The sequence below is a fragment of the Pantherophis guttatus genome, chromosome 1 (genome assembly GCF_059756535.1).
Source record: "Pantherophis guttatus breed Tessera chromosome 1, ASM5975653v1, whole genome shotgun sequence".
Classification (NCBI taxonomy): domain Eukaryota; kingdom Metazoa; phylum Chordata; class Lepidosauria; order Squamata; family Colubridae; genus Pantherophis; species Pantherophis guttatus.
Genome location: NC_142063.1, coordinates 72,949,278 through 72,962,976, shown reverse-complemented (window position 1 = coordinate 72,962,976; position 13,699 = coordinate 72,949,278). Strand labels below are relative to the sequence as shown.

Below are 13,699 nucleotides of genomic sequence, written 5' to 3'. Positions count from 1 at the left end.
TTAAACTGGAAACAACGTCGAGTCTCCTCATGCTCACTAGCTAGTACAGTAGTGGCATGTTGATTGTGGAAAGTACTTTAAAGCCTAATAATATCTGTGAAGGAAACATTGTAATGAAACAGTGGGAATATAAAGTTCTGAAGTAACATGTTCAACAAACTTAACATAATGTTAAATGCATAAAGGGCACCTGAAAGCGTATAATAGGGATATATCAGTCTTAATTGGAATGAAGGCCCTAGTCCCTCAGTATTAAACAAGAAGGGTTCATTTCAACATAATTTTTGTTTAGGAATTTTAGTTACAGATCTCAGTTAACAAATTTCATAAGCACATCGATGTTAGGAAGGAAAGTTTGTGTTGCTCATTAAAGAATTGGCCTACCTTATTGAAAATAATCCCAAGATGAACCATTTCTCTACCTTAGGCTTATTAAAGCCTTCTCCTGTTTAATGTCCTATAAATAGATACCTTGGAGTTTTGTGTATATGTGCCTTTGAGTCAGTGTTGACTCTGGTGACTACCTGGATAAATGCCTGCAGTTTTCTTGGCCAGATTTCAGGAGTGGTTTGACATTATCTCTTCCTAGGTCTAAGAGAGTGTGATTGACACAAGATCATCCAGCTTCTGCCTTCATGTGGGACTAGAGCGCATGATCTCCCAGTTTCTAGCTTGGTACCTTAACCACTATACCTAACTGGCTCTCATCTTACAGTTCACTAAATACCTGATGGCTATGCTAGTTTGAAATGGTGTTTGAGAATTCTAAAAAATTGTGTTCCTAAGACACTTGGAGGAAACCAGTGTACAGACATGATTTATTACTAAAACCAGTGGTGAAATGTAAAATTTGTTACTACTGGTTCTGTGGGCATGGCTTGGTGGGGGGAATGTGACTGGGTGGGTGTGGCCAACTTTTTTTTTTTTAACTTTTAAAACCATTTTTTCTACAACCTCTTTGGCTGAAGAGGTTGTAAAAAAATGCTTTTAAAAACCTCTGACGATCCTCACTGAGTTGCCTGATTGTCAGAGGCTTTTTTTTCTTTTAAAACCATTTTTTCTACAACCTCTTCGGCCGAAGAGGTTATTTTAAAAAATGCTTTTAAAAGCCTCTGACGATCCAGGCTTGAGCCGCGCAATCATCAGAGGCTTTTTTTTTAAACTTTTAAAAGCATTTTTTCGGCCAAAGAGGTTGTAGAAAAAATGCTTTTAAATTTTTTTTAAAAAGCCTCTGATGATTGCGTGGCTCAGCTGGGCATGGGGGAAGGGCAGGGATTTTTGCTACTGGTTCTCCGAACCATCTGCTGCCCTCGCTACCGGATCGGTCAATCCGGTCCAAACCGGGAGCATTTCACCCCTGACTAAAACCTTTACTCTGAAACAACAGTGAAACAAATATGATTACTAATCTTGTACATTTGATTGTACCATAAAATGCTGCTTATGTCATTGTACCTAAATATTTCTTTGAATTCCAAACACAGGCGTGATCAAGGTGTTTCTGGGGACCAGGTTTCTATTATGGTGGATGGAGTTCAGGTAGCTTTGCCATCTTATGAAGAAGCTGTCTATGGCAGTGCTGGAAACTGCATACCATCCTCAGATACACGGATACAGATCGTCCTTTCAGAAGGAGCTGGACAGAGTGAGGCAAGGGAAATGCAACAGCCACCACCAGACCAAGGGGGTCCCAGTGGCTTTATTAGGGAGGATGAAACCCCTGGACGCTCTGGATTGTGTGAAGCTGGCAGCTCTCACCACTCAGAAACTGTTCTAGTGCATCAGGCGACCACGTCTTCCTGGGTGGCTGGCACATCTAGCAGTAAATCTGGGCACAAAGAGACTTCAGACTCAGAAAACAGCGATGTACAAAGCCTTTTATCACTTGCTTCCTCAGAGGAATACATGGATGGTAAGTAATGTGAAATAAGTCTTGAAACTGGATTTATATAACTGGAATAAAAATGTATGTAAATCCTACAAGCTCCATTTATTCCTTCAATCAAGAAATTACAAAAAGTAGCATAGTCATCAGAGAAAAACTGTTCCAGAACCTTTTTGTTATCCATCACCTACCTATCTTTCCGATTTATATAGCCATCCATCTCAATATATGACTCTGGATGACTCACAAAAAATTAAAAAGAGTATAAAAACATCAAAATAATACGGCAAGTTAAAAACAATATATAACCAAGTATAAAACTTACAAGAAAATACATAGCTGAAGTAGTCACATCTGACCATAACTGTCAATGCAGCCATGGCACAGGCTCTACCACATTCCCAGCTCCTCATGCCCATTGCAGAACCATGTTTTCAGGACCTTGTGAAAAGCCAGCAGGAGCCACACATGTTGTGTTTGGAGTAATGCAACCCCAACCAAGACAAGAGGTGGAAAGTCCCCAAAGCCAGGTGGCCCCAAGACCCCAAATCACTCAATTTTGCTTGGGTTGAGCTGAAGCCTGTTGTTCCCCATGAGCTTCCAGACACTGAGATTGGACCTCCACAACATCATTTAAGGTAGAAATGTAAGCTGAGTGTTGTCAGCATACTGATGGCTCCTACCCCATATCATTGGATAATCTCATCCATTGGCTTCATGTAGATGTTAAACAGCAGTGAAGAAAGTACCAAACCCTGTGGCACCCCACACAGAGATCTCCTTCCTAACATATTCTCCCTAACAACTCCCTAGGGTTACCCATTAATAGATTTAATTGCAATTTTCTGTGCATTTCACAAAAGTACACAAACCAAACCAAAAAAAACCCCCAACCCTAGTCTTGCATTCAGGATTTATTAATGCAGGGTTCTAAGATGCATAATTTATTTCATCTGTAGTCTTTATTTACTCTGGTATAGAAGTTTAGAAATCCAAAACTAAACTTTCATGCATTTTAAACTCAAGAATACTTTAATACCTATTGAAAAGCCATCTTAGGCCTTCCTCCCTTACTTTTCTGCAGCACTTCTACATTACTACAGGTGTCTCCTGACCACAGAGTGGTTTATGCTTGGAACTGGACAGTTTCTGTTCAGGCTGGCCACAAAAACCTAACCCTGGTGCATTTTCTTTTTAAAATGAGGGAAATGGGGTGGGTTTTTTATTAAAAAAAAAATCAGCCAGCTACTATGTAAAAGAGAGTGGCAAAGCCACCCCCTAGAATGACTGGAGATGTGTGGATGATAGTGACATGGTACTTTACCTCCAGAATGGAAGCTACGAGAAGGCATCCCAGGAGGTGACAGAAGGGGGAAGTTCTTCCAGTAAAAATCTGCCTATTCTACAGCGCCAGATGACATAGTGCACAATTATTTTACAGTATTTTCTCTAGACCAGGAGTTCAACTGACACAGGGCAAAATCGGTCTCTGGCTGGTACAGTTCTCACTATTGGAAGGAGCCTTAGTCTGATCCAAAGATTAGGAAGAATAAATAAGCTTTGTTCTCTTGTCTGAGTCAATCCAAAGAAGCTCTTATTATGAGACTCCAGGGCTTTTCTAAGGGAAAGGCCTTGCAAAAACACAGGCAATGAAAGTTTTAAAGAATGCCAAGCTTTTATAGAAACTTGGCTGGTTAAACAAGAACTTTTGTAACTCAAATGGACTTCATAGACTTCTCAGACTCTACCAGGGCTGTGCTGGGTTGTCTTTGAAACCTGGAACCGAATAGAAAGATTATCTAACATCCTTTTCTCTCTCTCCTTCCCTCCAGATATTCCATTGTTGAAAGAAGCATGAGGGTTACAACGGTCATCAAATCTACACACTCTAGTTTCCTTTTCGGAATGATGAGCGCTTCATGCTGGCTTTCCCTTCCCTGAAGTGCTGCACACTGAATATTTCCAGAAAATATCCCTTAGTTGAAGATCCAAAGGATGCCACCAAGACACCATCTTCAGTGCATCAGTGGAGTGCACCGTGCCAGCTATCTTCTCCATCTCATTCTATAAGCATTAAAGGAGGGCTTTAGAGACTCAAGTTCCTCCAGCCTCTCCTCTTTCCCAGACAGATGATTTTGAGTACAGTCTCTGGAGAGTTGCCATTTACTTGTGCCTTGCTCCTTCTCACACTGGCTCGCTGCAATTTCTCATAGGCCTTGCTAGCTTCTGGATGTCTCAGAAAGCAGGGTCAAACCACAGCTTGCTTTGTTTGGTGCAGATGGTTTTGTTCTATTTATTAACTACATTATGAAGGCAAGAAGAATGCCTTGAGATGGCCTGAGTGGGAGGGAGTTTATAAAATTCACACATACTGGTTGTAGACCTCAGGTGTTGAAAATTGTATAATCCATAATGAAACTGCACATCAACACATTAATAAGCAGTGCTGGCTGTATTAAAGGGAATTGCTACCCGCCACTTTAGAAAAAAATCGCTTAGGCTGCTACTTGTGCTTTGTTTTCCTCAAGGGTAAAGTGACTATACCTCTCATATATTTGCATTCATTCTTTTCTTTTTTAATTCCATCACCTCCACTAGGACATTCTTTATCTCTTTGAACATGCTGTGTGGCATACATTGAGGGCTGCAGAAAGCTTTGAGAAACTCCCTTGTATGTAGCCAGATTTAAGAGCACTTGCATGGCTAAGCCCATGGCCTCATCCTATCAGCAATACTGTGGCCGTACTACAGCTGATCCAAAGCCTTCCATCTTTGAGTATATGATTGGTTTAGTCTCTTTCAAATATCAGTAGAACATCAGTTTGTTGTGTTGGAGTAGCATTATCATCTGTCACATGCGTTTCTGTGTCAGCTCACCACAGAGTGATTTTGGCATTGCTACTTTATTTTGTTGCTGTGGTCGATTTCTGTCCTTGTGGAGGTATTGCCAGGGCCTGCATTTTCTTCAGCTAGCAACTGTCAATTTTTAAAGTATTGATCATGGTTAGCAAGTATTTAGCTTTTGAAATTGGTATGTCCAATTGCCTTGAATGAATTAGTGATAGCCTGCCTTAAAAAAGAGCCATGCTGCTGTTTGTCTAGATGCAAGAGCCTCCCTTCCTCAACATGCTTTATTTTTGTGTGTGTGTTGCCTTCTGCATGCTACTTCCACTTGGAAATTTCTTACTATGCAGGGAACATGCTTGTTTACCTCACGTCCTCTCGCACAAGTCTGCTTCTGTTCTTGTTTTTCTAGCTATCTGTGAACAACGGTCTTGATGACATTATGGAAGTACTGATTCAATAGCTTTTCTTCAAGTGAACCTCCCAAATCAAGACTTTTTGTGTGATTTCCCAAAGATTTGTACAACAGACGTAAGCAGCTTAAGTACCAGTTCTCTACCTTGTCCCAGCTCTGGGGACATGCCAACTGCAGGCATAAAGAACTTGGAATGGGAAATAGTTTTTGCCTCTTTGGATGGCCGCCCATAATCCCTGACTTTAGGTGGCCTGCACAAGCTCAGAATTATGAATATTCCTGTGAATATTCCTGACAGAAATTTAGTATTGAAAGCAAATACTCAGAAAACCACAGCTTGCATTTTATCAAATCATAAAGATAAAATCTCTGACCTTTGTGAATATATTCCTGCAAATTTGTAGGGTAATGTATATGACAATCTTAAGGTGTATAAGTAGAATTTGCTGTGGCAATGTGACAAAACTTTAGAACTCTGCATGGTTTTTAAAAAAAATCCTTCAGGATGTGCAGAAGTACTGAGTAAACCAATAATTTGCTTGTTTTTAATAATATGACAGAAGCAAACAATTCTGGATTTTCCTGGGGCCTGATACTGGTATAAATATATATTGCCTTGGCTTTGATTCTGCTCTCTTGTAAGTGAATGGATACATATCAAATATATATACATCTCATTACATAGAAGATGTTTCAGTAACAGTTAGTAAGCAAATGTGTAGGAAGAGCCAGCCATAACTAATATTATACAGAGGCTAATAAGGCACTGCAAATCCGTTGAAAGAGCTGCTTCCAGATACAAGGCTATGTACAAAACACCTCTTCCTCAATCAAACAAATATCTTTTTGCCAAGTTTGTGCTGCCGTTTCCAGCTATCTCTACCTGGTTTTCCCCTATGGTTACTTTAGTGAAAAGAGGAGCTTTGATTGAGATCCCACAAAGTTAGAAGCACTTCTTTTGAAGGAGTTTTACCATCCTAATAGCTAGGGGCATATAATTTCCTAAACCAAATAACCACAATAATGTTTATCATGCTGTATAGACCTAGCTATTGTGGTTTATAAATGTTGACGAATGATTTATCATGGTCTGTGAACACAGCCAATTAACTTATTCAGTAAGATTAAGTAACTGTGGTTTAGTGCAGTGGTAAATATTTTGGTTGAGATGGAGATGTTTCGAAGTATATAGAGTGACATCTAATACCGATTTCTTTCTGGACTCATGACTGGATTAGCCTTGAATATGAATCTTCTTTCTCACTCAGCTGTGCAGTTTTTAAACCATGTAAGAACTCTGAAATAATGTATTTTCATTCCATCAAACAAAATTTATAATCCCGTGTTTCCATTCAAAAGAAGGGTTTTGGTGGAGCAGATCATTGGATGCTAATTGGAACCACACAAGGAAGGCATGAAAGCACTAGCATCCTCCTTTTTTAATATGTAGCCAGCATGTTCTGTGTACTGCATCCGTATTCTCTGGAAACCTTTAGTATAGATAATCTTTATAAAGGATTTGGGTCTTAATATTTTACCTGAATAATTTATAGCTGGATTTTGTGATTTTTTCAGGGCAAGAAATAGCTTTCCTTTGTAGAAAAACTGAATTTTGAAGATCAACAATAAAAATGCCATCTTCAAAATTGTAAGTTTCTTTTCCCTTTCAAATCTAATATTCTCAGGTTCTTGATCTGATTGGCAAATTCATATAAAGCAAAGATACCAATAGTTGTTAAGTATATGCTGGGGGTATCTGCTTAAGATGTAAATGAATAGAATATTTTTTTAAATGACATTAAAGTTCTGATGCATCAAAGAGCATTAACGTAGTTGGAAGGGCTGCTACTCCAACACTTTGTAGTTCTTAGGTGCCTAATTATTCATTTAACTTTTTGCAGCCTTTTATAGGGAGAACTACAGTAGATGCCTCAAGAGCACACTTTGTGCCTTGCAGGAATAAGTTGTCGTTCTGGTTTTTAAAATGTAAGCCTTTTCTGAAACTTGAGTCTCCTGGTTAATCTTGTTCTTCTGATGAATGAATGCTTGCCATTCCATCTCCCATTTTATTACAAATCCTGGTTGGTAGATGAACCCATGAAACTGCCTTAAAGTGACTTAGATTGGTCTGTCTAGTTCAATAGATTTTTTTTTTTAATTTATTACGAAGGGTTTTTTTTCCCATTCCAGTAGTTATCATTGGTGAACATAGGGATCTTATGTCAACTGTAGAAATTAACCATAGGACATTTTTCTCTTCCACTGAGAAAAGTTATTTCCTTATTCTTCCACCCAATACATGCTAAAAACAAGACATTTAACTTAAAACGCAGTGCTGCTTTTCTGTGGTAAATACGTATCAAGTGGATTGATGCGCACTATAGAAAGCTGCCATTTAACGAGGATGTGAGGCCTGAGCACCCCATTTTCTCATATATTAATGATCAGTTTAATATCAGTATCTTAAACCAGCTGCCACTCTTACTACTATTGCAAGACTAAATCTGGAGAGGACACATCTTTCCCAGTATTTCCTCTTTTGAAGGAAAAGCTGAAGCTTGAGAATTCATGCCTGTTAAAATAAACAGGATTACCAAATTCCTTTTTTATTATTTTGCCCTTGTTTTTGAAGTTTCATATAAAATAAGTGGGGGAAGAAGTTTGATTGAGAATGAATTTGCTTTTGTGTTTTAATATTTTAAAAACTGCACATTTAAGGCATGAATACAATAATACAAAAAATATATAGGTAATCCTCAAGTTACAAACGTAATAAAGCCTGCCAATTACATTCATAATCCAAAAATTCGTTAATTGTATCATGTTAAATGAATGAGCCCCCTCTGCTTTCCCCAATGCATTTGTTAGTCAAATGCACAGGTCATTAAGTGCACATGATGTATCTCAGAATGGGGAAGACCCATGGGGGGAGGGGTTAGTGCTGGAACAGGCCATCCAAGGCCTCCCCTCACCCATTGAGATATCTCATGCTTCGCTTGCAATGGGGTCTCCATAGTTCCTTGGGCCTTTTCCACACCAATCCTGTATCACCAATCGCTCACTTTCCTTTCAAAAATCTCCAGAACAGGCTGACCCACATGGCAGAAAAGCAGCCATCTTTTTCTCAGATGCTGTTTTCCTTAGATCTTGCATTCTTACACACATTTTTGTGCAGAGAATGGAATCATCTCTAAGAACACAAGATCTAAGGAAAATAGCTTCACCAGCATCTGAGTAAAAGATGGCCACTTTTCTGCCACGAGGCCAGCATCGTTTGGTCCCGTCCTGGGCGGTGCCACGGGTACCTTCTGCATGCTGCTGGTTTGAATGAGTGGCTTTGGGGATTGCAGTGTGAAAGCGGCAGCAGCCAATCAACATGGGGCATTTTTCACACTGTTTTGACTAGAGGAGAAGGTGGGAGCCACTTCGGGGATTATGGTGCAAACTCAGGGGAGGCCGTCAATCAAGACAAGGCATTTTTTGCAGTGTTTTAGCTGGAGGAAGAGGCGGGACCACTGGGCAGTTGGGCAGCTGGTTGGGACAGCAGCGGGAAAGCCGAGCTGAAGCCAGGGACACCCGAGCCCCTCGCAGTGAGCCAGTCATTGCAGTTGGTGGATGCCATGCCTGAGAGTCCCATGCCACCCATACTTGCTCACCTCCTGCAGTGCCTTGGGTGCCAAAGCCTGAGGCATACCCCTGGCAGCGGTGAATGGGCGTACCAAGCTCTCCATCTCTCTGCCTCCACGGCGGCAATTGGTAAGGTCCACATGGGTTGGGGAGGAGCAGGTGGAATCCAGTGGGCTAGCAAAGCAGGCCTAGTGCCTGTGGAGACCCAGCAGGGCAGGATGGGTGGGGAGAAATAGGCAGGAGGCATGTTGCAGCATCTCTGCAGTTGATCATAAGGGCAAATGATCGCTGTGATGCTGCAACATATCTAACTTTGGGACCTGGTCATAAGTACTTTTGGTGGATATCATAACTTTGAACCATCGCTAAGTGAACTGTCATAACTCAAGGAATACCAGTATGGAGGAAAGTATAGAAAAGAACTGAAGAACATTAGATGCTTAAGGGCAGGCTACATCTATTAAGCATTCTTCCGAGTCCTCTTCCTAGAAAACCTTTTTTAAAAACACTGGAGCACTTTTTAATGATTCGGATTTAGCTATTTTAAGTAAATAAATTATAATAATCACTTCCTGCTATTTGTGGCAGATGTAAGGGGTCTGCAAGTCCATTTCCTGATTAAAATGTTACATCAGTTTCAGCAGCCCTCAGACACTGGAGGGCAGCTAGATCTGCAGCTTGAAAAATCTTGCAGAGTCAGTTAGTAGTTTCCACTTCCTTGCTACAAAATCCTTTTTTTTTTTAAGTCTCCAGGAATCTCAGTACTATTTCAGTTTTTCTTCTTTTTTTTTGCTACCTATAATGTTTACTCATTTCAAGTATACTAACACAAGAATAACCATGATGCTAATTAAAATATTTACAAGGGTTGTGTGTATGGAAAGCGGTTCCAGAACCAAAGATGTTTTTGTTAATTGTGCTAGGTTGAGTAATAGTGCATACACAACCGTGGTATGTAATCCTATATCCTCATTATTGTGAGGTGAGAGAGTGTCTATACAGTGCAAACAATTAGTACTACTGTGTCCTCGCATTGTTTTCAAATATAATGTGCCCATACAATTTTCAGACATTGCTTAGAAGCATAGAAACAGGCCATGTGTCACATCTAACTCATACTTTACATGACAGATCATAACTGGATTTGCAATAATTATTGCATTGTATGCCAGTAAACACAGAGACATAAACTAATCATCTGTGGGCAACCTCAGGTCCCAGGGCTTGTGTTCTGCAAATCCCCGAGAAGTACATGGCATTTTCTTAACATTTTAATGTTAACTACTGTATACAGTAGATGCAATTGCAATGCTGTGAATCAGGTTTCAGTTTCCATTATTACTCTCATATGTATATCACACACACTCCCAAAAGGAGTAACGTGCTTTTAAGAGGGGCAAGTTGGAAATCATGAATTTGGCACATCACACCACATTTGGTGGTATGTTATGGATTTCAAACCCATGTCTGCTTTGTTTCCTAGATGCTTTGTAATTGTTTTTGAACTTGATCACCTCTTTTGTGTTATTAAGATTCTAGAGGAAATACCGTTGGATAATGGAAAAACCTCTGTGTTAATGTAAATCATTTTCCAGCTGGTGAGCTAAGGAGCATAGCAGTCAATTTCTGGTGGAAATTTGACTGTTATGCTTCATTTTTCATGGAAGCTCACAGAGTTCAGACCAAACATCCTGTTAGAACAAACATTCAGGCACACATTTACACTGTAATGCAGATGACAGGCTGTAGATAGCTGGAGATACAAAAGAGGAAAACCTGGTTGCCTTCAGTGCTTTTTATTTGTAATCTGAACTGCATCACTAAGGAATTTATTGGAATTTATTTACAGAATGGTACTCGTATATATATCTATATCTATATATATGGGATTTTAAAGATTCTATAATGCTGTGTAGGATGGATCTATATATACATGTGTGTGTATGTGTGTGTGTATGTATATATCTCTCTCTATATATATCTATATATATAGATCCATCCCGTACATTGCAGTGGGTGTGATGATAGTATTTTAATATTTGTACAAAATTTAATTTAATTTCAATTCTATGTATATAACTGCATTTCTAAATTAAAATACCTTTTGAAGTCAATTGCCCATGGTGTGGCCTTTTTTCTATTCATATACAAGCAGTATTTTGAATAGATAATTTGAAGTGATTTCTTGAAAGAACACCTGGATAATGAACATTTTTCCAAGATTCATAGACAGAAAACCTAATAGATACATCACATTTCATTTAAGGCAATCGTTTAGGTTCAGTGTAGCAACTTTTTTTTTATTGATTTGGAGGCTGCCCTATTCCAGAATGATTTGGTATAGCTTACAGTAGAAGGAAGAGAAAAGCCACATATGCCTCCAGACAAACCATGTGTCAATAATTTTAATGCCTTTTGTGAACTCGGCAATTTTACATCGCCAACACATACAAAATCTAAAACATTTTTGCTGTGTGCAGCCTTTCTTCATTACCATACTTCTCTTAATTCAGACAAAGAGTTCCTTTCAGTATTCCCTTCTTGGCATTTATTTAGGTTGTAGAAAGAATAAGAGAAAATGTGAGAGAAAATTCAATATCTTTCCTTAGGTTTCCCAAATGTTTTAAGCAATAATTTAGAATTTTCCTTTAATTTGTTCCTGGTAGATTTAGTAGATAAGGTTGCTTGGTGATGAATCAAACACCTTCCTTATGTATTTTAAAAAATGGCTCAAAGTAATTATCTTTCATTTTTACATGTTTCTTCTGGTCTGTATGGATGTTTTAATCCAGATACATTAGAACCTCTGGTCACGAACACTTCTGACCACGTCCAAATCGGGTTCCGACCAAAAAATTCACAATTTTTTTTTCATGGCCGATTTCCCCTTCCATGCCATTTTTTTTTTTTTTTTGTAAGCGTCAAATTTCCAAAGTTAGATTCATGTCACTACCAGATCGGTTTGCAACCAAAGTTATGGAACGAATTCTGGTTGTGACTAGAGGTTCTACTGTACTGGAATTGGGAAGTTTGATAAAAACAGCTGATATTTTGTTATGCCTATTCTGAAAATTGGAGCGTGAGAAGAAAGTGTAGATATGGTAAGGCCGGAAAAAAATGAATGGTGCGTAACATTACTTAATAAAACTATGCAAAGGATAAACATGAGCATTCAGAAGAGCATTGTCTCTTTACATTAAAGTAGAAACTTCAAAAGAAGGAATGACAATACATAGTCCTAAACAAACAGTATTGCACCTTTCATTTGACTAAAATCCTGTTTCAATTTTCAAACAAAATAAAATCAGAGTTGCATCTAGATGAGAAGGTGTTAAATAACAAAAAAAATGATTTCTGTTACTCTGAAGAAGTTTGGCTAGATGTGTAGTCATGGTATAATGGTTAAAATAATGGACTAACCAGGGAGAACAGGTTTAAGTACACCTCAGTCATGAATTATTCATAACCCAATCATCTCAGAGGTTTATGAAGCAAAATTGAAGGAAGTGCTATGTATACCACCTTGAGCTCTTGGTCACTGTGTTTCCCCAAAAATAAGACCCTGTCTTATATTTTTTTGAACCCTGAAATAAGCGCTTGGCCTTATTGCCGTGCGCTCAAAAGCCCAATTGGGCTTATTATCAGGGGATGTCTTATTTTGGGGAAAAACAGGGTATATAAATTAGTATTTTTTAGAAATCTTGAATTGCTTTAGAACAGGAGTGAGCTAATGTTTTTCTACAAATATCCTTCAGAATTAGTGGATGGGGCTGAAACAAGAGGACATCTCTTCCCCATGCCAAAGCTCTCTGATGCCTTATTTTCTGTGTCTGAAGAAGCAACTGCTTATCAGAGTCTTAAATGGTCAGATGAAATAGCCCAGATGGATACAATCCTGGATATGAATTTAAACGGTGTCCAGGACTTATAAGAAGTTGTGAACAGTATTAATTAGTTGGAAATATAAAGTTAATTTATATGTGAGCAGAAAAATTGCCACGGAAATCCAACAAAATCACATTAGGCTCCAAGTAAGATTTCTTTTTGGAAGAAGAAAAAATTAAAAACGTAATCAAAGAATAAGAAGACTGCGCACACTAGAATATTTTGGTTTAATGGAACTGCAACTATCTGCCAAAATAAGTGCAGCAAATTATGAAACGTATCACAAGGTCTGAGAAATCATTTTCATTGTTAATGAACAGTATTAATTCAGGCAAGGAAACCTAAAATGGACATAAAAGTTCTTTGCAAGCAAAATGCAAGGCAAAGAATAGTATAGCCATAACAAAGGGCCTACACATTATGGAACATGTTGCCTCCAAAGGTATGCTTGGCACTAACTTCCCTTGTGTTCCAATATATTCTGAAAATCATTTTATTTCAATGTATTAATGGCCCACTAGTTCATAATATGTGGCCGCCTAGTTCCATGTTCAACTATTATGTTATAATACAACATTAAAGGAAGAAATGCATCAGTGAAGCAGCTTGGAGAGAAAGCTAAACTGCAAAGGATTTTTTTTAAATTTGGAAAAAGAGTACAATGAACTTTAGCTGATCAAGAAAACTAAAGAAAGACCCAGTGCACAATCGGGGGGGGGGGTGTCTCTTGGACTCAGGGCTCCTGCTAGAAGAGCATGTGATAGCTGTACCCGGGGGGATCTTTACACATCTTAGAGGTGTGCACCAGTTGTGATTGGGAGGCATTGTTCACAGTCACTCATAACCACTCATCTGGATTACTACGATGCTGTCCACATGGGGTTGCCCTCGAAACAGCATTCAGAAGTTTCAACTGGTTCAGAATGCAGCTGCACAGGTAATAAAGGATGTTAGACATTTGATACATATAACACCACTGCTTCATGAGCTGCAGTGGTTACCAGCATGTTTCCAGGTGTAATTCAGGATGCCGGTTGTCATCT

The 13,699-nt window shown here is 38.9% G+C and overlaps 1 protein-coding gene across 2 annotated transcripts in view; it reads left to right on the top strand.

The window, feature by feature from the left end:
• SUSD6 (sushi domain containing 6) overlaps window positions 1-6,790 on the top strand; it is a 59,121-nt gene extending 52,331 nt beyond the window's left edge. For both annotated transcript variants that reach the window (XM_034417648.3, XM_034417649.3), the window contains exons 5-6: window positions 1,485-1,912; window positions 3,718-6,790. In XM_034417648.3, the coding sequence (XP_034273539.1) occupies window positions 1,485-1,912; window positions 3,718-3,743 (454 nt within the window). In that variant the 3' untranslated portion in view covers window positions 3,744-6,790. The remainder of the gene's footprint in view (window positions 1-1,484; window positions 1,913-3,717) is intronic.
• Window positions 6,791-13,699: the final 6,909 nt, after the last annotated feature.